The sequence below is a fragment of the Mercenaria mercenaria genome, chromosome 7, assembly GCF_021730395.1.
Source record: "Mercenaria mercenaria strain notata chromosome 7, MADL_Memer_1, whole genome shotgun sequence".
In the NCBI taxonomy this organism is placed as follows: domain Eukaryota; kingdom Metazoa; phylum Mollusca; class Bivalvia; order Venerida; family Veneridae; genus Mercenaria; species Mercenaria mercenaria.
The window spans coordinates 5,065,051-5,091,874 of record NC_069367.1 but is presented as its reverse complement, the minus strand read 5'-3'; the positions used below and the strand labels follow the sequence as shown (position 1 = coordinate 5,091,874).

General features: G+C 34.9%; 1 protein-coding gene across 2 annotated transcripts in view; it reads right to left on the bottom strand.

Moving 5' to 3' along the window:
• LOC123555095 (UDP-glucose:glycoprotein glucosyltransferase 1-like) overlaps positions 1-26,824 on the bottom strand; it is a 61,605-nt gene that overhangs the window by 28,915 nt on the left and 5,866 nt on the right. The window contains exons 3-21 of one of the 2 annotated variants that reach the window (XM_053547414.1): positions 26,002-26,144; positions 24,928-25,013; positions 24,261-24,391; positions 22,947-23,059; positions 22,315-22,489; positions 21,530-21,626; positions 18,369-18,383; positions 15,504-15,576; positions 14,620-14,720; positions 13,118-13,217; positions 12,148-12,208; positions 6,626-6,781; positions 5,481-5,567; positions 5,011-5,130; positions 4,154-4,375; positions 3,410-3,538; positions 1,711-1,875; positions 1,201-1,324; positions 618-716 (exon numbers count right to left, since the gene is read on the bottom strand). In XM_053547414.1, coding sequence (XP_053403389.1) covers positions 618-716; positions 1,201-1,324; positions 1,711-1,875; positions 3,410-3,538; positions 4,154-4,375; positions 5,011-5,130; positions 5,481-5,567; positions 6,626-6,781; positions 12,148-12,208; positions 13,118-13,217; positions 14,620-14,720; positions 15,504-15,576; positions 18,369-18,383; positions 21,530-21,626; positions 22,315-22,489; positions 22,947-23,059; positions 24,261-24,391; positions 24,928-25,013; positions 26,002-26,135 — 2,188 coding nt within the window. In that variant the 5' untranslated portion in view covers positions 26,136-26,144. The remainder of the gene's footprint in view (positions 1-617; positions 717-1,200; positions 1,325-1,710; positions 1,876-3,409; positions 3,539-4,153; positions 4,376-5,010; positions 5,131-5,480; positions 5,568-6,625; positions 6,782-12,147; positions 12,209-13,117; positions 13,218-14,619; positions 14,721-15,503; positions 15,577-18,368; positions 18,384-21,529; positions 21,627-22,314; positions 22,490-22,946; positions 23,060-24,260; positions 24,392-24,927; positions 25,014-26,001; positions 26,145-26,824) is intronic. The other variant, XM_045345660.2, reaches the window with a different exon arrangement.

The following is a 26,824-nucleotide window of genomic DNA, read 5'->3' as shown; positions in this document are numbered from 1 at the left end:
TTTTCTTTCTTGAAATATGCATATTATGATTATATATCAGCACAATACAGTGATTGTAGATAGATACCGATTTAAAACCTGTAAACAGACAACATCAATCGCTGTGTCCTTTACCAACTATTATTGCTATCAAATAATGTATACTCTTAAAGGTGGCAAAACAATTTATCAAAGATATTTTGCTCAACTGTTCAAGCTAAAGATAAAAATGCAGACTCAGTGACCAGTCCTGCAAACGGACAGGTAGTTGTAGTTATACTATTAACCCTTAGCCTGCTAAATTTCTAAAATGGACTGGTCCATCATTCAATTCGGGCAATAGCATTAAATTTTGTTACTTGAACAGGTGTTCACTGAAAATTTACTGACTGAATAGCAAAGACAGAATCACCTGCTGCCAGCAGGCTAAAGGTTAAACATGTTTTGACCAGCAAATCATTCAATAAGTGTTTTATTACATGACATGAAATATGCATTTTCACATATTTTTAACTTTAGCTCAGCAAAATTTTGTATATAACTATAGACCAGTCAATAGCACAAACTATGGACTTGTGATTTATATAAAAGAGTCATGTAATAATACAGGTTATCTACCAACCAACTTGAACTATTACCATTTCTATAGAAGTATTTCATGCTGTTAGCAATCACTGCACTCATATCCTTGGATGTCAGCATCTCAAATGTACCATAGTCGTCAGTTAGTTCATTCTCTGCAAGTAAAAACACTGTTGTATTGTTTAACAGAAATATTGCTTCATATAGACTGACTGCTTTAACAGTCCAGGGACTGAAAACAGACTGACTGCTTAATGAAACATGAAAACTTTTTTTAACACAAACTATCAGTGATTCCGAGATGCTGATTGCTTACTATCATGAATATTTATTAAATATCATTTCCGGACCACGTAAGTTCATTTACAAATTCAGAAGTTTAAACTGATTTACAGTCAAACCTGTCTATAAGGCCACCCTTGGGAGATATAGAACGTGGTCTTTATTCACAGGTTAAAATGCACTGTAAATGATAAAATGGGTAACAAAACATGTGGTGGTCACTGTTCAGAGGTAGTCTTTAACACTGGTTCGACTGTACATCATAAATAACCCAGAACTACCTAAAAACACTCTTTTCAAGATTTCTCATAAATAGTGGTAATGCACAATTTGTGTAAAGGCAATTTAAAAACTTACCAATATTTTCAGAGAGGTCAAGTGTTTTAGACGGCCCTGATAGTACCCTTGAATTTAGTCGCGGCAAGACGTTATCTTTCTCCATCAACCATTCTAGCACATTGTGACCATCATGTAGTCTACCCTGAAAATATTATACAACATTCTCAACACAATGATAACTAACAAAAACAGGCTATCTAAATTCTCATATGAAACATAAAATCATCTCCTTATGTTTTATGTCTTTAGAAATCCATATTGTACCTCTTTCAAAATGTAAAAAAAGTCAAGCAACTTTTCTTAATCTACGGCTGTTTGCTTGTCACTTCAGCAGAAAGCAAAAATTAAATCAGAATAAATTGCAACCTATTAAGATTGTTTTCTCATTTTCTTTGGGCAACACTAGCCTTTTTCTTACAGTGGTTTTTCATATTGCTTAATTTATACAATTTTAAGATTGTCAGTATCTTGCATTTGTGTTTCACCAATTATAACTGACTTTCAATTGAAATTAAACGAATCCTTCACCTGGTAAACATTTTGTTGTAATTCTGGTGTGGCCTGCATAATTTCAGAGATAACTCCTTCCTCGAAGTTGTCCTGGTTAAGATCGCTCTTCTTCAATGGTTTCCCATTCAGCAGAACTTGTGGGTAATCACTAAGGCCGGACCTCACCAGGAAGTCTCCACTACTCTGTAACACAATGGATAATATAATTAGAAGACACCATAGCTGAAAATCTGGACTGTTAAGGACGTATGCTAGAATTTGGTGCGAAAATTTTCCAAATATCAGAATTTCTTCAAACTTTGGATATTGAAGGACAATCATCTAAGAAACAAAAAAATGCAATAAAAATCATAGGTCACCGGTATCAAAAAAGAGTTATCTGCCCTTGAAAACGGCTTTTCCCCCAAAAATGACGTTTTCAAGGGCAGATAACTCTTTTTTGATACCGGTGACCTACAATTTTTATTGCATATTTTTGTTTCTTAGATGATTGTCCTTCAATATCCAAAGTTTAAAGAAATTCTGTTATTGGGAAAATTTTCGCCCATCTCATATACAGGGAATTCTAGCGTACGCCTTTAAAGATAATCAATGTAAATCTTTCATTCTAAGATGACTCGATTTGACTTCCAGTTAAACAAAGAAGGAAATCAAGCTCTGTATATTCTGTGATAAACAATGGTTGATGCGCGGACCGGTAAGAGAGCATTATGACGTCAATTATGACGTCAAATTGTCGCATGACATTCGATACATTACTCCTCGGGTAAATGAAGTCCAGCATAATATTTATTACAATATGTCAATGAGCATGTCAGAATGAAAACAATCAAGCCCTTCTTGTGATTTATCGTCTAATTTACCACGGTTCATCGTTCAGATGCTTCAGTATTTAACCACGAGGGCTAACGCCCTCGTGGTTCAATTCCTACGCATCTAAACTCTGAACCATGATAAATTAGACGATAAACCACATGAAGGCCTTGATTATTTGTTAATTAACATATTTTTTCTACAGATATTTACTTAAAATGTAGAAAATCCTACTAAAATGTTGTTTTTTTTTGTTTTTTTTTTCAATTTACTAGAAGTGATTAAATTGTGTATTGTTATAGCTACATTCATAACTAAATGTCATGCAGTAACATCTGACTGTTAAAGAAACTTCCAGTTATTTAGCGTTAGCACACATTTAATACACTGTATTTGGCTACACAAGTGTACTATTTCATATCTTATGCATAATACTGTTAATACAAATAAACAACTTAATTCTATGTTTACATACTCTATAGGTAGAAGTTGTTCATATTTTTATGGTTTGAAATTTGGGTTTATTAGAATATCTTTAAAAAATTTATCCAAAAAAAAAAAAAAAGTCATTTCAGATGCTTCTTAATGTTTTAAAACACTGTTACTGCACAAGACTTCTATAGCTTTACACAACATACATTAGATTTTACTGACTGATAGTTTCTTCACAAAATATGGAGGTACACCTAAAATTCCACAATGTGTACTCCTGGCAGCAAATTTGATGAAAGCTGCCATGGCCTCTACTTCAGAAAATCTTTTATTATGGCAACAGCTAAAGAAATACTGCTGCCATAGTCACAGCTCATGATGCTGCTAAAAAAACCTTCAAAAAGAAAGACATAAAGACAGACAAACAAGACTGACCAAACACTTTACAGGCAAAACAGCCAGTAGTTTTTACCTTTTTAACATAATCGTATTCGGACTGTTTACCAAACACCTTTTCTAGTTCTTCATCAGGGAACTGTGACTTGAACTCTGCTGTGATCATATCTACAGTGATATCATCTGTCTTGGCTGTCTCATATACCTGTCAATAACAATCTTTCAGTATAATATAATGTTCAGCAAAAAGAATAGAATAGGATCAGGATTCATGCAAATAATTTGCTATGCCAGTCACAACATTCACAAAACAACAGGTTATACTGGTAATTATCGACACAAGTAAATGAGGAGAATGAAGTCATCATAAAAAAAGACAGTTTTTCAGGAGAACATTTTTTCATGTTTCATAGGATAGTTATGTCACTACGTGTCAGTAATGGACTGTAGACAGTACTAATTTTAATTCCTTTAATCTATCTTCAGCTTTAAAAGGCAAGAAGTAGTTAATTTTATTCTTAAGCCATAGGTCAAGTCTAAAATGTCATTCACACACCGCTGAATTTTTATTTATCTAGTAAATATTGTTAAAATCTATTAGATTTTACAGTTTCTTGATTTTAAAATATTAAGCACAATAATTTTAATTTCAATTTTTCCAGCTAGAAAAGTAAAGTAATTATTTTAAAGAATTAAGTTAAAACAAATATCTAAAAACTTAAATCTGCCATTTTGTTTTATGTTGCAATAGAAAGAAAATGGTTGCCTTCAATTCAAAACAATGTTTTACAGTCATATAAACAACAGCTATAAAACTCACATCAGTGATGAAGGTCAAGGCTTTAGGGGCATCTTCTTCTTGTCTGATGTAATCAAAAGCATAAGCCAGGGCCACAGCCGGGTCATCAAACCCGCTCACTTCCTTCGCAGAATTGACGGCAAACACAATACCCATTCTGACTGGTACGCTATGGACGTAGAATGCTTCAGCCATCTTCAACAACTCTCTACTGTCCTTGTCCAGTGGGTCCACAATGAATACCTGAACAAAATGGAACAATACTTTGGACTGGCATTCTTAAAAATTATACAAATTTTCAAACAGCAGTCAATGAATCAGGCAATTTTGAACATATGAATGAAATTACAATCTGTTCATTTTAAACTTGCAGCTTGATTGTCTTGTTTCCATGCTCTCTGCAGCTTCAATAAATTCATGAGCCAAAACTATGTTTACAACAAAACAGTTTATAGATGCACGTGCTTCCATTCTGAATTTTTTTGAAACTTAGGTATCTTCGGGTTCAGTGTCTTTTTCAACAATTCTTCAGTCGTGACCGTGTCTGCTTATAGTAGTGAGCACAATACTCAAATTTATAGTGCTGCCTCAATGAAATATCAAGCCACAGACAAGTGACAATCACATGTCTCCCCATCCAGTCACATCTTATTGACAAAGGGCTGATCAGTCCAAGAATTTTCATGTGTTTGGTATGATACAGCCAGGAAGCCAGTCCACAATCTTCTGCATTCAAAGAGGGTGCTGTACCACTAGGCTAAAAAGGCAGTCTTTTTGAAAACTTTAAAATTAAACATTGGTTTTATCTAAAATTTTAATATTATAATTTTCAAAGAAAAGATTCAATGATGCTTTACTTTAAAAAGATAATACTTTACCAAATTAAAGAAGTTTTTCGCAACATGTCTCAGCATTCCTGGGTACGTTGGTCTCAATATATCCTGCATCTGATCAGGCCAACCTTTATACTTCTCATCTGTCTCAAGGTCATTGATATACTGTGCAAAAAACAACAACACAAAATTGGAAACAACAACACAAAGTTCAAAGCAACAACACAAAAATTGGACCATTTCAAATATTCGTTATATTTTTACAAATTTTGACATATATGTCCTAAGAAAATACAATTCTAATACCTGAACAGTTCAAAACAGTTATGTAACTGAGGCCCTTCAATAATACAGTTCAGAATGAAGTTCTGTAAATTGAAGCCCTTTATGTTATCATGGAGAAAAAATTATTCTCTAACACAGTTCAAAACAAAATTCTGTAACTGAGGAGCTTCCTGTAATTACGGTGCAGACATACTTCTAACATCGTTCAAAACAAAGTTTAAAATTGTTACCTGTACAGCACTGTGTCTGATATCTAATGCAAACTCTTGCTTGTCGTCATTGGTCTCTATCTGCAGTAGCTTGTATAAATCTTCTCCCTAAAAACAAAAATTTAAATAATCTATTCATCCAAAACAGTTCAGGCATGGGCAGATACCTCTACCCAATGGCATTTGCATGCTATCCATAATTCACTTTTAATTATGTCAGCTATCACTGTTTCAGTATTTTGACTACTGTGAAATCATTTAAATTTGTGGACATAAAATTTTGTGGTTTTAGAATTTGTGGATATTAGCTTTTCAATTTTAATTTTTAAACACTAGATGTCCACTGGCAACGTGTTGAGCCCGCCAGCTGTCAAGATCTGACATGACTTTTGACCTCCAAGTGTGGCCTTGACCTTTGAGATAGCAACATGGAGTTTGCACACGTTACTCCGTCTCACTGAGGTTAACACTCATGCTCGATATAAACAAGATTGCTCCATGCATGTCAAAGTTATGGTCCGTACAAACAAATCTGGACAGACTCACGAATGCACATACACCAAACAGCCATTTTGACAACTATGTCTTCGCTTCCAAAATGAAAGCCAATTAAAGGCGTACGCTAGAATTCCCTGTATATGAGATGGGCGAAAATTTTCCCAATAACAGAAATTCTTTAAACTTTGGATATTGAAGGACAATCATCTAAGAAACAAAAAAATGCAATAAAAATCATAGGTCACCGGATTCGAAAAAGAGTTATCTGCCCTTGAAAACGTTATTTTTGGGAGAAATAGCATACGTCCTTAAGCTTGTTCCTTGAGATTTATTTTTGTGGATTCAACACAACAAAGAAATCCATGAAAATCTGTCCCTAACAAAAGTGATCTCACAGAACGCTCTATAATTCCTAGTTATACTATTATGTAAACACAGTTTTATTGTAATATCCAAAAAAGTTCTTTCAGATCTAATGTTTTAAGCTTAGTTTCATGTAGATGTTTCTACGTAAGTATTAAAATAAAATTTAAAAAAAACTGTAAAATAAAACCTCCTCTTGTTTCAACCTGTTTTTTTTTTTATGTTCCACTCCTACCACATTTGAATTTCTGTTAGAAAATTTTCAGAAGAGTTACAATTCATTCTATGACTGAGTAAAGACAAACCTTGAATCCAAGGGAAAACAGTCCCTCCATGATTTTCGCCTCCGATTTCATGACATCTAGTAGAGTAAACACGTCATATACATCCATGTCCATGGGTATACCATTCACATACAGGGCCGAGTCTCCCCCACTTATACCATGGTAATTCTCAAAATACTGAAAATATAAAAAATAATTTTCATTTTTAACAGAGACGATGACTTCAGATAGGATGACTTCAAGATTTTTAATTTTACATGTAATAATCTGCAATTAAAATACTCTACCCAGGCCTCACTGAAATTCCATTGTTTTAGTCACTGCCTTGACAACATTTCGAATCTGTATTATGAATGCAAAATATTCCATTTATCTTTGATTACTACACTTCTGAATTGCTAAGATTTTGCAAAGCCTTTCTGAATTCTAAGTTAAATATTTAAACAAATCCTAATGAAAATAATATGCTACCATCTCAAAACAAAAGCAGTTGTAAACATGCACCTTTGAGCACATACAGGAATACTGCTTTATTTAAGAAATAATTTATAGCAACAGAGTGCTTTAACACTATTCATGCATGATGGATGGTTATACAGTAAACCTCACTTATAAGGAACTCGGATATAAGGAACACTCGGTTATAAGGAACAGTTTTCAATTCCCCGATCTAATTCCTTCTTTATTCAATGTAAAACTCCTCGGTTATAGGGAACCCGGTTATAAGGAACACTCGGTTATAAGGAACACTTTTTCCAGTCCCAAAGTACGAAATTCAATGGAAAACCCCTCGGTTATAGCGAACAGACATAAAGAATAAAACATTATTGGAAACCGGAAATAAACAAGAGAATCACTGATGACGACAGAGTAACGGCGGCACTATCACGCGCTTTCATGCACATGAAAATCTCTTTCATGCACATGAATAAATGCAGATTATTTCATTTCTATGATCTTTAGTTTGTTAATCACGGATACGATAAAAAGAAAATATATAATATCATCAAAGTACCAAATACTAAACGATAGTAGACTTATATTTACTCAAGATTATGTTCGACAGCTACATGTATTGGGTATTTCATGTTAACAATAGTAAACGAAAATCAGTCACGATCACGGTCATACCATCTTAAATAAATGTGCTAATTACACGTGATTAACAATGGCAAACAGTCCAGTTTACCAAATTTCCAATTGTAAAAATTATAGCAGGTGCTAAAATGGACAATAGCAAAAGTATAAACACCCATCTTTTAAATTTTAACGGGTAGTCTAATTTAACATTTAAAATATTGAACACTTATTTTATATTAGTATTGATGACTATTCACATAACATGCAGTCAAGCAAGGTAAGGGGAGTATCTGCAACATATCTTATAGTCATGTAGCGCTCTCTAAAAAGAAGATAGAAATAACCGACAAAAAATAAACGTAAATTACGGTCATCTTTACCGGCGACCATTTTGGCTTGGTTTAGGTTTAACGCCGCGTTTCAACACTATTTCAGTCATATACATGCAGGCAGTTTACCTTACCATCTCTCCTGGAAAGGACCGGTATTAGAAAAGCAACTTCCTCACATAAAGATTCAAGGTTGGCCCGGAGTGTGAACACTTAGCCCTTATGAAACGTCAGTCAAATAGTGTTCGCTATACAAATTGTGTTCGTTATACAAACCTCGGTTACAAGGAACTAGTACGCTATACGGATATAAGGAACCTCGGTTATAAGGAACAATTGTTAGAGGTCCCTAGCTGTTCCTTATAAGCGAGGTTTACTGTACCTTTGGTGTAATAACTGCACGAGGGGGCAGCTTGAGTGAAATTATTTGTACGACGTATTACTGCCCAAGAGTATAAATAGTGTTAAAACACTCTTTTGCTATAAGTTATTTCGATTCTAATATGTCATTAATCTAAAACAATAGATAAAATATAGAAGCGCTCTTTCTTAGTCGCAACAAAAACTTTGACGTCACCGAATGTTAACGTGACGTCATTCTAGCGTAAGAGTGTTTTAACAGAGACAAGCATATTAGAATAACAAATATTTTCACTTTATGCCTACACTTGATTGAGATCAAGGGAGATTTCTTTATAATTATATAAAGATTAACATCATCTAACTTACAAATCAACCAAACCTAAGTAGCATTGAACTGCAACAAGATCCTACATCATGGAAAGATAAGAAATTAGTTATGAATAGGGATGGCAACGAATAGCAATTTTGGTATTCGAATATTCGGTCAGCCTTCCGAACGAATATTCGAATATTCGGTCATCAAATGATCAACAAATCAACTCAAAATCTTATGAATTTATCGTACCTTTAGCAGCGATCTGCATTAATTCTACATTTTACACCGGAAGTAATTTAGACATTGATGAATTAAGTCTGACTTATCGTTCTCATCGCTTGTTCATCTTTTTGAATAAAAAAAAATTTTGTTATTTGCCTCCATTTACATATAATCTATATAGGTTTTACTTATTTTTACATGTTTTTACAGGGATGTAACCCTCCCGTAAGTAAGGTTCTCTCCACACATATTACACGTAGCCGACTTAAAGGTGGTCAATCACATTTAAACAACATTTAATGTCATTTTTTACTTTTTGTATATTCTGGTAGAGAATTATTTAAGGAACAAAAAGATCGATTACATCGTCTTACATTTGCATTTGATAGACATATCAACTATTGAACAATCTGAACCAAAATGCAAGTTTTAAAGCTGTGTGTAGCTTCTGAATTCATTTATTTCCAATCTATCTTGGTTGCGCAACCAAAATAGGCAAAGGGAGGTAATAATAATTTTTCAAACTTGCGTTTCTAATGAATTCCATCTAAATACATAATTTTTAATGCAAATATTTTACAAATATATTACAATATGTCTAATATTTATACATTTCCTTAGGCAAAGTATGTTTATCAAATTTATACTTATGATAAAATAACTCTATCTTGGTTGGGCAACCAGGATAGGAAAATGAAATTTTAAAAATACCTTTAGTGAAAATCTAATTTGTATTAAGTGTTAAGTGAACATAAATGAGTGTAAATGATCAGATGCTAATGTTTCGAACAAATCCGTTACATGGCCAAAATCTGATTATCCACCTTTAACTTATCGGATGGTCGCGTGAAATACTTAAAAAGACAGGCGGCATTGCTTGCATTTTGACAGCAGCATGAACAATATTTTCGATTAAGGTAACTTGACATGAACAACCAAGATGGCGTCACGAAATTAGGGTTGGTCACATTATTTACCCCTATAGACAATATGCTGCTATAGAGGTCTAAAGATGCATTTTAATCACTTAACACCCACATAAACAATTGTAAAAATGCATTTAATTTATAAAATTATAAAATCAAATGTTCTGAAACTCACCATGAAAACTAGTTAATTTTTGTGCGCATTTTGCGGAAAAGTTATGCCAAACTGAAAATAATTTATATCATCATATGTTTGAATATGTCCTTCAGGTGCTCCACCTATGAACAAAAGAACTTATCCTCTGAGTTTTATGCTATTTGCTCTGGAATTTCATCAGTAAATTATAATTTCAATATTTTGTTGCAAATAAATTCAGTAACAAGGGGCTATGCAATTCCAAAAATATGTTTATTGTAAAACTCACCCAGTCCTATGAATGGAAAATGAACCTAAACATAGCTGATTTTGGGTATATTACATTATATTTTATGACCCTTTCATGTTCAAATGAAGAAATCCTTATCTAAACTGTCTCTATATTTTTTGGAGGCAACAGAAAATCAAGAAAATGTACTTTATCAATTACATTAAACCTACATTAATTTAGTATGGCCTAAGACCCACGCTTTCCATGAGATTTCCATGCAAGTCAGTAAAGTTTTGACATTGAGGGTTATTCAAACAGTAGCAAACACATTTGAACTAGGACACAGATTGAAAAGATTGTAAACGTTTTATAAAATTTAAATACAAACCATGTAGAATTACTAAGAAATGAACACATCACTCAAAACTCTTAATATATGAGGATATAAAGTCTCAGAAATAAGGACAAAGTAAACTTACATGTACTTTGAATTTTTTTAACGATCCTCATACTGCAGGCAGGTTTCAACTTTTTAGGGTGTAAAATATAGAAATTTATAATTTACTGATGAAATTCCAGAGCAAATAGCATAAAACTCAGTGGATAAGTTCTTTTGTTCATAGGTGGAGCACCTGAAGGACACATTCAAAGATATGAGGATATAAATTACTTTCAGTTTGGATACATAACTTTTCCGCAAAATGCGCACAAAAATTGACTAGATTTCATGGCGAGTTTCAGAACATTTGATTACATATTTTTATAAATTAAATGCATTTTTACAATTGTTTATGTGTGTGTTAAATGATTAAAATGCATCTTCAGACCTCTGTAGCAGCATATCGTCTATTAGAGTAAATAATGTGACCAACCCTAATTTCGTGACGCCATCTTGGTTGTTCCTGTCAAGTTACCTTAAACGGGGTGTAAAATTAAGACTGTGGGGGTGTGGGAGTCTTATAAAAGGTATATTTTGCTTAACTGTACCCTCTGTCTGAATATTGAGTAGATTCTACTATTTTTTCCATAAGAAATGCATTTATTATCAAGAGGAATCCATTTTATATAAAAATAATATTTATCACATTTGACTTGTTTACACCACTTTTCGGCATTTTTCTTTACTGAAATACATCTCGATTCGACTCGGATTGAAATCCGAGTCATTAGTTCAAGTGCTTTCTGATGATTTTTAATTGTATGCGGTTCGCAACTACCGAAAACAATTTGTATGCGATTTGTAACGGATTTACATCAACTGGGGACTAATAAAATTTCTAAAGGTAAGCAATTAGTAGTATTAACTACAGGGTACGATGTCATCACCATAGCGATGTACAATATCGGCACGCTAATATACAAAGTGACACGTCTGACAGCGACGGAAGCCATTTTCGAGCGTATTTACAATGAAAACGAATGTTGGTAAATTAGATAAACGAACATACTGGTTCTTGCATTTGGTTTTTGTTTATTTCTTATGATTTTATATTTTTTTCCGAATATTCGAATAGTGGAACAGTATTTGAATATTCGTGACATGAACGAATATTCGAATATTCGTTGCCATCCCTAGTAATGAAGTATCTTTCAACATTGAGGCCAGAGATGGGAATCACAACATGACTACGCTAGCAACTCTTATTACAGTTCCAAGGATATAAAACTGGTATTTGAGACCAATCTTATGTTGATGGTTACTATTGGTCAATTTCAAGACTGAACCCAGAAACAACAAGTCAGATAATGGAGTTCTGAGACTGTCTCCAATTTAAATTCAATAACTTTGGACCCAGTACTCTGGAGACTAAAAATATAATTACACGGAGGCTGAAGCTGTCATCATTTAATTTAATGAGTTAATACACAAAACATGATTTCACTCAGGCTGAATAATTATATTACTGAGCTAAATCATCTAGTTGAAAATAGATCATACCTGCTGATTTTTCTCGATTTCTTTCTTCATCTTGTCATCAACTGTTACCTTAACCAAAGCCCTGCAACAATTAATTCAATACAGATAATAAATTTACTGTAAGAAACAAACAAATGTATCTGGATATATATGTTCTGAAGCTTTTAAACCTTACCCTGCTAAATTTCTATAATGAACTTGTCCATCTTTCAATTTGGATAGTACCATTAACTGTTAAAAGGGATGCATACCAAGAAGATAGTGACTGAATGGCGAACTGTGCAGATTGTGATCAGACTGCACAGATGTGCAGGCTGATCATGATCTACGCTGGCCGCAAAGGCAGAATCAATCGTGTCCAGCATGATAAGGGTTAATGTGTCATAAACAAATAATACTTTATCAATAAATAAAATCTTATAAACAACATCTTTCTTATTTAATGTGTGTGAGCAATGTCCTGCCTTGAGTTTTCCAAACTTCCCCCAAATTTCAAAACTTCTCTTTTACAACAAGAATGTTTTTAGAAATGTAGAGAATATGCCTAGATAGGATTGAATTTTGTGTTCAAATCATGATGTTTATAATTTCAAACAGTTTTCACTGACTTTTCCATATATGTGCAAAATAAGTCAAAAGAACGTTTTAAAATTCCATACATCAGCAAAAAGTCCAGAGCACAATTCATTTTGCTTTGTTTTTGTTATTTTGAAAACCACATGGACACAATTTATGTCATATGGTGAATTTTCAAGCTTTTTATGGAGAAAGAAAACACCCTTAGTGATTCATGGCACTGTTTCAAGCATGGGCTGCACCTAAGGAGAGCCAATGACTTTCCTTGAGCCAGCTGAATGGCTTCATCACAAGAAGAATTCCACACATCAAGCAAGGTTTCAAACCCAAATCAGTGAAGGACAAGTGATTTGAAATCATAAACGTTAACCACCCAGCCACAGAAGCCCTGAGAACACCACTAAACACCACTCACCTTGCTACAGATGGGAAGTTTTGACTGATTTCTTTCAGCACCTGCAAGGCATCATTGGGATCTGCTGACATTATCTTCTGGGCTGCTTGTAATCCAAGATCTATAAATTGAACATTCACAATAACATATACAAATTTCAAACTCAAAACCAATCTTTTATACTTAAAATTTTTCTTGAGTATTTCAGCACTAATTTCACTGGCTTGGCTTTTTATGGTACAATCTGAAATCAGTTACATTTCATAACAGAGCATAGAAAGTAAAAGTATATTCCAATTCTAATCAATGTGTATCATTGTTGCTCTCTTGAAAGAAATAACATTATATTATTATTATTATACCAGATTTATATAGCGTCCTTTTCATGATCAATTTCACGTTCAAAGGCGCTTTACATAGTTCAAATGCAGCCACACAGGGCACATAATTCATCCTCTACTAGTACAGACACAGAGTGATCTGACCAGAGGGACAGAGTGAGAAAAAGCCTCCACGACAGAGAGATACAGGCTTGTCCGGCTAACTTAGCCTAGCTCGTTGCGAATAGACAGCCTGGTTCTTTAACATGCCCAGTGTATAGCGCTGATACACGCATGGATTGCCTGGGTTCCTGACCAGTACACCTCTAGTTGGGTGGGAAACACTGAAAACGTTTCTGAAAATTCCTGAGTAGCTGCCGGGGATCAAAGACCTCGGGATTGGAAGGCCAGTGTGCAAACCACTGAGCTATCCGTCCACCCATAACATGTAATTTAAGGAACTTTATAATTAAAATCTATATATTTATCAAGTTCTCTGATAAACAGAAATAGTTATCTCCCTTGCTATCGCAAAATAATGAAATCATTTAATTCCATGCACATGATATTTCATGGTGTTAGCTAAAAATGTCAATTTCATGGGGAAATGAATTCAATGATTCAGTATTTGGAACATAAAATAAATGTAAATTTTACTCCTTTGTTGGCTTTAAATTCCATCAACCTAATTCAACAACAAAACCCATGAAAATTGGTCTCATATATCAATGATGTCTCAGTACATGAGAATACATGAAAATGTCCAAGGTTTATTAAAATTAGTTCATATATATACCAGCAAAAGTCACTTTGGTATCTGTAGGAAACAATTAACTTGAAACAGCAGCAAGAATAATGCCCTCTTGTCAAAGATTTTAGTCCTTTCACTTCTAAGACCTTCAGCCAAGTGAAACTTATATATGAGCTGTGCCATGGGAAAACCAACATAGTGGCATTACGACCAGCATGGATCCAGACCAGTATGCGCATATGCGCAGTCTGGTCAGGATCCATGCTGTTCGCTTTCAAAGCCTATAGTAATTAGAGAAACTGTTAGTGAACAGCATGGACCCTGACCAGACTGCGTGGATGCGCAGGCTGGTCTGGATCCATGCTGGTCGCAAAGCCATTATGTTGGTATTCTCATGGTGCGGCTCATATTACCTGATGTTCAACAATCTCTACAGTAATACACATCCATACCTTGAAGCTGCCACACTTTAAATGCAGCCAGCTCTGTCGACGAATCACTCAGGTATGTTTTCAACTTTCTTAGGTCGTCTTTCAGTTCTGGATGCTTTTCCCTACAAATAACACATGACAGCGTAAGGTGATCAGTCATTACAGTGAGCCTTGTTACAAAGTGAAAGACAGCACAAAACATAATCAATAATGGTCTCAAAATTGTATGCTTCTTTGTTCTGGGATTAACACAGTTTTTCATCAGTATTTCAGTTATGTAAGGGCGAGCAGTTAGCCTAATTAGCCTAACCAGTGTTCCTGGATTCTGTACCAGTACATACCTTTCTCCACAAATAACTGCCAACTTCCCCACATGACTCAAAGGTGATGGACAAATGATAGGTCTCTACATTGTTATCAAATGTACATAACATAACAAAATGTTATGAATACCACAACAAAAGCGATGCCATCTCATACCTAATACTGTAATATTACACATCTCTTCAGCTATAACAATTATCAAAGCATCAGGTAGCATTGCTTATTCCTGGCGTATTTCAAATTTGTTTGATCTAAATTATTTCAGTAAAGCATTATCATGCAAAAACATTATTTTGTTTTTTCTTGTTTTTGTTGGATTTAGTGTCACACCAATGCAATCTATGTCATAAGCTGACTTTCCCAGCTTTTTATGGTGGAGGGAGACCCCAGCTGCCCCTCCTTGTATTATTTCATCAAGGGCATTGTGGTAGAACGTTTGTACACAAGCTGGATGGTTTCCTCACAGGATGCTACACCTAAAGTGAGGCTCCAAATCCACATCAGTGAGGGGCTAGTGATCTAAAGTCAGCAACCATAACCACTTGGCCAAGATGTTTCCTAGCTGAAACAGAAAGACTTACCTGAGAGTGGAGAACAGAAAACCTTCAGTGTCTGTATCAGGGTCCTCATCCTCATCAGCTTGACTGTCACCACCTGGTGTTAAATATATAAAATATACAATGTAATTCAATTATCTACTTGAAACATTTTATATCTTGTTTGTTTGGTTGGTTCAAATGGTGATTTTTAACAGTATTTAAGTTATATAATGGCAGGCAGTGTTCCTGGATTCTGTACCAGTGCTGACCCAATCTGCCAACTTTCCCACATGAATAAGATGTGAAGGACAAATGATTTCAGACACTGTTCCCTTTATAAATTGTCACACAGAACATAGTAATTACACGTACCTGGGTATCAAACTCAAAACCCAGCGATCTGCCGTCTCTGCTAGCAGACTGTAACATTTAATCAACAACCACTGACTAAAAGACCGACTTATAAAACGCAAGATAATTAATCACAGGTTAATGAAATTATTAAAATTACTGTAAATTCATCCATCATTTCATACTGAATACAGTGTTAGTTTTTAAAAGGATGACTAGTGAAAAAAGTAAATTTGTGTATTGAATGATGTCGTAAAACTACTTCACCCATTACAATAATATAATCTGAAATTGCACTGGCGCTAGATCTAACTGCTATGTAGTCAAATCTATAAGAAGATCCTTTGGAAGCATAGAAGACTAGCTAGCAAAGTAATAGCAGATTTAGCTTGAATGAGTCTGTACATTACAAGTAATGAAAAATGCAACATCTCTTGTGCCATTGGTATAAACTTTTTCACTAACAGCAAATTCAGTTTAACTTAGTCTGTTGCCAAAATTTCTAATATTTTTACTGCCAATTTAGTGGCATCTTGCTCTATGTAAAATAGGGGAGATGATTTGTACATGTATCACCAGCAAAAAAATGCTTTATTTATTACATACCAGTCTCTCTATAAAGTAAGCAAAATATACATATACCAAGGAGCCAATAGTTTTAAATTAAATAAGAATTGTATTTTGAGTGTTGGGTGGAAAAATGGCATTACTGATATTAAATAAAGGAGTTACAACAACTTTCCTTTGCGTACTCAAAATGTTTTTTTTTTACTGTGATATATAGCATAAAACAGCCTCCTAAAATAAGTGTCCATGAAAAATAATGCTTATATCCAAGGAGAGAATACGTGTTTATTAAGTAATAACATTATTAATCTAACCATTCTTACAGCATTATTTTTTTAACAAATTTAATATATTTAACCTTTAGCCTGCTAGCGGCAAGCGATTCTGCCTTTGCGACCACTGCAGACCAAGATCAGCCTGCACATCCATGCAGTCTGATCATGGTCTGCACTGTTTGCTATTCAGTCAGTAAATTTTCAGTGAACATCCCTTTGAATAGTAAGTGGTATTGCCCAAATTGAAAAATGGATCAGTCCATTTTAGAAATTTAGTAGGCTAAAGGTTAAAGACCTTCTGAATCACAAGACCATAAAGACTGTCTTGACCTTGACATGTCCCCTTTCTTGTTGAGAACAAGCTTATGAAAGCTTATTTATAATAAAGATTAATTTCCAAACAATTTTACCAAGGTTTTCTAAATTTTGTATCCTGCAGTCAGTGTAGTGCGGTCAATGTTACCGTAGAGTTTAATGATACATTACTGTGTTACTGATTAGTAATATACTATTGTCACTTGTGCAGAAAGAATCTAAGGTTGCTGGTAAGTGTGGTAATTTGTGGGTTTGGTAAGGGACATATTGTGTGGTGGTAATTCTATTATCAACAATCGCTCATCTCACACAAATGGGTACATGATTCCTTGGAAGAGGGCACATACACAAAGCTTTATGCCAAATATCTAAGCTCTAGGCTTTCAGGTTTTAAGACATGATGATTATAAAGTTTTGCTTTATATAAGGATAAGTAAAAATGAGTGAACCCTGTCCGGCAAGCCCAATTTTGCCCTCAGTGGCATGATCTGAACAAATCTGGTACAGGACCACTAGAAAATGTTTATTACCAAACATCTTAGCTCTGTGTCTTATGGTTTTAGAGAAGATTTTTTTTTTTAAATATTCAGTTTGGCTGCCATGGCTGCTACATGAATTGGAATTCTTTTAATAACTTTGGCTGACAAATATTCAAAGCACATTCAGGCCAAGTTTCATTAACTTTGTACAAATGGTTTCAGATGAGATCTCGTTTGATGGAAAGTAAGGACAGACAACCGACAAATGAAAAATGGACCGACAACATAGGATTGGTGGTGAGCGATCAAAATAGCTCACCTTGAGCACTTTTGTTCTTAGGTGAGCTAGAAAATAACATATAATTTGGTATTTTACCACTGGCCTGATAATAAACGATTATTGCATTTCTTCCTTTCATAGAAATATTGCACCTATCCAAAATAAAAAACAGTTGAAAGAAACAGAAACTAAAAATAGTCTGAGCACCTGAACCATATGCTGAAGTAAATATTTTGTGTAAATTGTTGTGGCGATAGGAGAAAATAGGAAAACAATATTGTGAAAGGGAGAAGATGGAGTACAATAATGTTCAGTTGTAATTAAAGATCTTTTTAAGGCGTATCTATGGGCCGTATCACATCAAGAGGTATCTAAATAGCAGTATCATTACTTTCAAATATTTACAGATTTTTTACTATTTTATCATCTCATCTGCCTTTACAAATATACATGTAGAAATGGCAAATGTTTACAAAAATAAAAATCTCCTTAAAATGATAAAGAATAAAATATCGCCATTTCCTCTGCCACATTTGATACTTTTAAGCCCATGTTGCTTTAAGGTAAGATAGCTTTTGATGTGACACGGTTTGTATGATTATTTTCATATGTCTGCAGTATACATTTTCTATTTCAATACCTTGAGAAACGTTCTCTGTAAAATTCAGAAGAGGTGAAAGAGAAAATATGTAAGGTAATTTATAATTGGTACAGAAAACATAAACGTATATTTACAGCTATATACATGTTCTTCATAATAAATTTAAGATATATTCAATTTTTTATTTCAATATGTTACAGCATAAAATTCTTCATTTGAATTTTATGACATGTAAGACTCCTGGTTAAGAAACCCACCCTGTTACTTCTACAACAGATTTGTTAAGAAACCAGTCAAAGATGCACTGTGACAATAAAATTTCTATAACTGAACTGTAAACAATCTTCTAAAATAGATCTACATGTACATTTTGTCACATATGTACAGTAAAATCAGTAATATTCTTAGAAGACTTATTTTTCACTTTGTGGTTCAGGCTTTTAAGCACTATATGGAAAAAAATTTGGGCCATTTTTGCCAAAAATAAGGGCTAAATTGGGACCAGATGCCCACAGGCAACTTGCCAAGCCTGCCCTTTGACCATATATACTGATGCTTTTCATCATCACTCGATGAAGTATATCTATGTTTCATGAAGCTGTAGCCTAGGAACTCATGGAAACCGATAAAAGCATCCTCTTTAAAAGAATCTTAAAGAATATTAACTTCAGTAACTTAATTGGTTCATCATATGCATGACTTTGTGCAAATTTTTTCCCTCTAACTTCAGACAGAACTTACAAACAAGAGGACCATGATGGTCCTGAATCGCTCACCTCTTCCCACATGACCCAGTTTTGAGTATGACGTCGTTTTTTCTATTATTTGACATAGTGACCTAGTTCTGAACTTGACCTAGGTATTATCAAGATAAAAATTCTGACCAATTTTCATGAAGATCCATTGAAAAATATGGTCTCTAGAGAGGTAACAAGGTTTTTCTATTATTTGACCTATTGACCTAGTTTTCGAAGGTACGTGACCCTGTTTTTAACTTTATCTAGATATCATCAAGGTGAACATTCTCACTAATTTTCATGAAGATCTCATGAAAAATATGGCCTCTAGAGAGGTCACAAGGTTTTTCTATTTTTATACCTACTGGCCTAGTTTTTGACCGCACGTGACCCGGTTTTGAAAATGACCTAGATATCATCAAGGTGAACATTCAGATCAATTTTCATGAAGATCCCATGAATAATATGGCCTCTAGAGAGGTCGAAAGATTTTAATAATTTTAGACCTACTGACCTAGTTTTTTACCGCACGTGACCCAGTTTCAAACTTGACCTAGATATCATCAAGATGAACATTCAGACCAACTTTCATACAGATCCCATGAAAAGTATGGCCTCTAGAGAGGTCACAAGGTTTTTTTTATTATTTGACCTACTGACCTAGTTTTTTTAGGCACGTGACCCAGTTTCAAACTTAACCTATATATCATCAAGGTGAACATTCTGACCAATTTTCATTAAGATCCATTCATAAGTATGGCCTCTAGAGAGGTCACAAGGTTTTTCTATTTTTAGACCTACTGACCTAGTTTTTGACCGCAGTTGACCCAGTTTCGAACTTGACCTAGATATCATCAAGATGAACATTCAGACCAATTTTCATACAGATCACATGAAAAATATGGCCTTTAGAGAGGTCACAAGGTTTTTCTATTATTTGACCTACTGACCTAGTTTTTGAAGGCACGTGACCCACTTTCGAACTTGACCTAGATATCATCAAGCTGAACATTCTGACCAATTTTCATGAAGATCTCATGAAATATATGGTCTCTAGAGAGGTCACAAGGTTTTTCTATTTTTAGACCTACTGACCTAGTTTTTGACCGCACATGACCCAGTTTCGAACTTGACCTAGATATCATCAAGATGAACATTCAGACCAACTTTCATACAGATCCCATGAAAAATATGGCCTCTAGAGAGGTCACAAGGTTTTTCTATTATTTGACCTACTGACCTAGTTTTTGACGGCACGTGACCCACTTTCGAACTTGACCTAGATATCATCAAGGTGAACATTCTCACTAATTTTCATTAAGATCTTGTGAAATATATGGCCTCTAGAGAGGTCACAAGGTTTTTCTATTTTTAGACCTACTGACCTAGTTTTTGATGGCACGTGACCCAGTTTCGAACTTGACCTAGATATCATCAAGGTGAACATTCTGACCAATTTTCATGAAGATCTTTTGAAAACTATGGCCTCTAGAGAGGTCACAAGGTTTTTCTATTTTTAGACCTACTGACCTAGTTTTTGAAGGCACGTGACCCAGTTTCGAACTTGACCTAGATATCATCAAGGTGAACGTTCTGACCAATTTTCATGAAGATCTTGTGAAATATATGGCCTCTAGAGAGGTCACAAGGTTTTTCTATTTTTAGACCTACTGACCTAGTTTTTGATGGCACGTGACCCAGTTTCGAACTTGACCTAGATATCATCAAGGTAAACATTCTGACCAATTTTCATGAAGATCTTGTGAAATATATGGCCTCTAGAGAGGTCACAAGGTTTTTCTATTTTTAGACCTACTGACCTAGTTTTTGATGGCACGTGACCCAGTTTCGAACTTGACCTAGATATCATCAAGATAAACATTTTGACCAACTTTCATAAAGATCCCATGAAAAATGTGACCTCTAGAGTGGTCACAAGCAAAAGTTTACGGACGGACGCACGCACGGACGCACGCACGGACGGACGACGGACACTGCGCGATCACAAAAGCTCACCTTGTCACTTTGTGACAGGTGAGCTAAAAATAAGGATAATTTAAAAAAACAAGGGCTTTTTTAAGAATTTGGCCTTTTCTGATTGTTTTTTAGGACTTTTAGGAAGGCCTAAAAATTAGGATTTTTTAGGAAATTTAGGGCCACTTGAAAGCCTGTTGTTTGCATCATGCCACGAAATGAAATCACAATGGAAAGCAAATTTTGCATTCATTTTATCTTTTATTATCTTATTTGAAATCCATAAATTTATTTCCTCACACGGTCATTGTTTTCGCTAAAACAATAAAATTTAAAATCATAGAATTAAACAATTTCTCAGTATCTCAGGGTACAAATTAGTCTTTCTTGTTCTATGGTCAATAAAGATTAATATCTCTGATCAATTTAACCATTTTCAGGCATTACCCCTGTTAACACAGGTTGCATATATAGTTTAATATTTGTTACCTTCAACTTTGGTATCGTCTTTCGCCTTGTATTCTGTACTTTTGATAGCAAGCTCTACCCCATAACCTGACAGCCGCGTCTTAGTCTCTGATGGTTCCTACAAACAACAAAATAAAAATACATGTATTTTATGAGCAATAACCAGCATCACGCCCGGAAGTGCCTACACTGATGTTTTGCAAATTCTTAACACCATGAATGAGGATGCTAACCATTAAGTCTCTACATAAAGTCTACATGAAAATTACTAGTCTACAGTATGGCTTAAGCAGGTCTAAATCCAATTAAGGTGAAACTAATTGGTGGAAACAACTTTGAAACACTCAAACAACAAAGACCACACACTTAAAATATATGTACTGTAAAATTATAATTGCCAAACATGCAATGAAATAGTGCATCATTTTTCTCTGTGATGTTAAGTTTATCATGTTACCTTTTCTTTATTTATTTGATGGATTTTGAGTCACAGCAACTGAATTTAAGTCATATGGCAACTTTTCTAGCTTCTGATAGTGGAGTAAGAACCAGGTTACCCCTAAAGTCATTATTTCTACAGGATCTTACATGCTGTAACACAACAGGTATATTATAATTCATTTAAAACTTAATCACCAGATTAAAAAAGTTTAAGATTATCACAAGAACTAAACTTTAAGCATTCAGAACGTAAGGGTCAAGTGAGTCACTGAAATCAGGAGCTTTTCACTTGTTTTTCAAATACCTAGATATTATAAGAAATATCAAATTAATTTTATTTCCAATATAATGGTGTAGCTTCTAACCTGAATATAATGTCTGTAAATGTAAGATATTTTTCCTGCACTGCTCATTTCCACCAGTTTATTGTGAAACTTCTTAAAGCCTGCTGTACCGAGCTGAGCATACAATATAACTGTCACTGGACTGTCCTTACCCGACGGATACACATGGTCAAACTTAAAAAGTGCTGGACCACTTCTGTAAACAAAAGGTATACATGTATATTGCTTAGTGTCAATTTGTGAATTTCAAAGTAAACATGAAAGATCTATTATTCAAATGTCTATTAATTCAGGGCACTTTGATTGGTTTAACCAAGAAGTTGTCACATTGATGACCCCCTTTTATCATTATTGTATTCAAGCACGTATTTCTGGGCAGTGTCAATGCCAGAACAGATAGCAGTAATATTCCAAAAACAGCCATACTTTTCTTACATCAGAACAGAGTGTCAAAAACAGTGCATTATACACAAGGCTTGAATTTTTCTACTTGTATAACATACAAAAAGTTATTAGACATATGAAAATATTTAACACACTTGCTGCATCATAAACAAGGCTACAGATTTTATTGAGATCCCAACAATTTATAGAATCACATCAAAACCAAAATTATCTAGAGTGTTAAATCGAAATTATCTAGAGTGTTTTACCTGCTTGCTGCACCATCAACCAAACCAGAGATTTTCTCCAGGTCACATGATTTCTCTCCATGTATATACACAAAGGCATCACAACCATCTGGAGGGCCAGCATCTATGGCCATCTAAAAGATATCAAAGATTTTGTAATGTTTGTTTTAATATCATACCATTAGTTAAGGTGAAAGGAGACAACAGGTACCTCTGGATGGTCTCTAGCATCTGTCTGTACTTTAACAGAACCATCAACCTTGACTTGAAAAGCTTGGACAATGACAAGACTAAAAGAAATAGTTGCAGTTAGCAAGTCTTTCGAAGACAGTGGCCTTAACTACTTTGCTATAGTGACCTTCTAATGAAAAGGAAGTACATGGTGAATTTATTTCATTAACATGAACAGAGACATGCATGTATATCTTCTGTGTACTTCATTTGGTGGATTTATCAAAATACTCAACACTACTTGAACATCGTAGCGACACATGCTGATTATCAACCAATTACTATGTTTGTTGGTGATTTGAGTATGCATACAAGAATTTCTTGCTGGCAGGTGGTCATGTAGTGAGATTTCTGAGCAAACTTTTGATAAATGGGTCTGAAAAGGTAAAAATCAATCCAAAACCAAGAAACAAACATTTCCGAAATCTGCTCAACAGTCACAGGATTTCCTCAAAGTTCACTGACTGCTTTTTATCTTTCAATTTATTCTTTAAATATTAGATATTAAAAATTAAGAGTTAATCGTAGCGCTTCTTTTTTATATATATACGAGGGAATTTTCAGGAACGCTTTTCAGTGTTTCCCACCCAACTAGAGGTGTACTGGTCAGGAACCCAGGCAATCCTTGCATGTACCAGTGCTATACACTGGGCACGTTAAAGAACCAGGCTGTCTATTCGCAACGAGCTAGGCTAAGTTAGCCGGACAAGCCTGTATCTGATTTCTGATCTCTCTGTCGTGGGGGCTTTGTCTCACTCTGTCCCTCTGGTCAGATCGCTCTGTGTCTGTACTAGTAGAGGATGAATTATGCGCCCTGCATATGTGGCTGCATCTGAACTATGTAAAGCGCCTTTGAATGTGAAATTGATCATGAAAAGGGCGCTATATAAATCTGGTATAATAATAATAATAATATACAGTAAAATTTCCTTGAGAGACCATGTTCATTGAAAGACAACTTTTTTCAGTTTAAATTGTCTGGTTAAAAAATTAAGATACCAATTGTGCAGTAAAAGATCACTTAGCTATCATCTTAATACAAGTTGTACTGTAAAACAACAGACTTCACTGACCCTTGATTTCATTAATGAAACCTTACTATACCTGTTGGAACATTTCCACCATAGGAGAATATGCCCTCAATGACAGATACATCTTTAGAAAATTCTGTAGCATCGGTGACAAGTATCTGGAGGAGAATTTCTGGACAAGGTGATACATAGCCTTATCTGTCTCTGGAAAAAAAGCAAAAACAGTTCATTTTTAGATACTAACTCTAAATATAGAAAATTGCCATCAAACGAGTCAAAATGGACTAAATGTAAATACAATGTCTTTAATATGAAGAGACAAAGACGAAAAGTTTGATGTCCTGCAAGAGAAAGATAGTTCTCTTTGCCGAGAAGATTGATGATTCAATATATTTTTTTTTTGATTTAACGTCGCACCTACACATGATAGGTCATATGGCGACTTTCCAGCTTTAATGGTGGCTGAAGACCCCAGGTACCCCTCCGTGCATTATTTCATCACGAGCGGGCACCTGGGTAGAAAAACCGACCTTCCGTAAGCCAGCTGGATGGCTTCCTCACATGAAGAATTCAACGCCCCGAGTGAAGCTGGAACCCACATTGATGAGGGGCAAGTGATTTGAAGTCAGCGACCATAACCACTCGGCCACATAGGCCCCGATTCACTATTTATCTATTCATTTATTTTTAGTTTGAATGAACTGTACACTGACATTTGAATATATCATTGAAACACTTACCTTGAGCAACAAGCTCTGGATTAAGCTCCGCTATCCTACCAACAAATCCCCAGAAATTGTCATTCCCCTCTGAAGCCAAGAACTCACTGAAAGAGAAAAAATTCGTTTGAACACAAAAAATACAATAAAATTAATTTTTAGACTGATACCAAGAAAAAGAATAGACTTTGGGTTCAAATATAGTGACAGTTTTTTTTAATAACAGTTAAATACAAATAAATACTTCTGCTGAATTTATTTATTTCTTTTGTTGGGTTGAACATCACAAGAACACAATTACAGGTCATATGGCGACTTTCCAACTTTGATGGTGGAGGAAGACCCAAGGTGACTGTGCCCTTCTGTGCATTATTTCATCACGAGAGAGCACCTGGGTAGAACAACCAACCTTCTGTAAGTCAGCTTGATGGCTTCCTAACATGAAGAATTCAACGCCTCGAGTGAGGCTCAAACCCATATCAGTGAATGGCAAGTGATTTGAAGTCAGCAACCTTAATCACTTGGCCATAGAGCCCCCTTCTGCTAAAATATTCATGGATTAAATATTGGCAATGTTGAGGAAGTGGTCCTGTACTTAAAACTGAAACATTTTCCACTCAATTACATACTCTCCCTCTGAGATCTCCAAATTTTCCAGTTGTTTTAAAAAATCATTTGGGAGTATGCAGTCACATAGACAAGAGCTGCACCATGAGAAAACCAACATCTATAGTGCATTTGCGACCAGCATGGATCCAGACCAGCCTGCACATCCATGCAGTCCGGTCAGGATCCATGCTGTTCATTAACGGTTTCTCTAATTGCAATAGGCTTTGAAAGCGAACAGCGTGGATCCTGACCAGATTGCGCAGGCTGGTCTGGATCCATGCTGGTCGCAAATGCACTATGTTGATTTTCTCATGGTGTGGCTCATTTGTTGACTGTCACTGCTGGTCCACTACCCAAAACTATTTTTTTAAACAGATCAGAGATGTGACTGGTTTATAATGTCTGCAAATACGAAACTGCCAAAATAAGTTAAGGCAAATAAGAATGTTGTTAATGTTTCCACAGTTGATAGAATAAATTTTGTACCTTGCTTCAAGCAACATTGGTGTAGAACTCCATTTAGCTTCAAGATTCACAGAGACATACTTTGGCTTTGCATCTGTTACCATGGTAACATGGCCCACAACAACAATCACAACTAGGGAGAAAATTGACTTCATTCTGTGCTCCTGAAAAGTATTAAAAAATGTATCTATACTGCCCCTGTGAGCTTGATTGAAAAATGCTGAAAGACTGGTATGGAATTTATAATCACTGTTGCCAAAGTGAAACTATGGCAAAGTCATTTCATTTTGTGAACAAGAAATATCATCCTTTTAGCGAAAACAGCTATTTTGTGGGGATAGAATCTGTAGATCTTTGCTCTCCCTATATAAGCAAGGTGGGCATCTATAATAAGAAACCTTGGAATCCTGCATTAAATTTTTGTAACATATAAACTGTTTCTACTGCATGGGATTCGATATTCTATACCCCTATTTTCCTACAACATGTATATACTTTCTAAAAATACTGGGAATGTAAATTTTATTTTTAAATGAATACATGTTCTGTTTTTGGGACTTAACCCCATTACCCCCTGATTGCAAGACAAATGTTCTACCAAGCACACCAGGCTTCTGGCTCTTACTCAGAAGCCTCGGGTAACTCCACTCCTTCTCACTTTAATTCTAAAATCTTAACTTTAAATATTGTTTGTTTCAAAAATTGCTTGTTTGTTTGGGGTTTAATGCCGTTTTTCAACAGTATTTCAGTTATGTAACGGCAGGCAGTTAACCTAACCAGTGTTCCTGGATTCTGTACCAGTACAAACCTGTTCTACGCAAGTAACTGCCAACTTCCCCACATG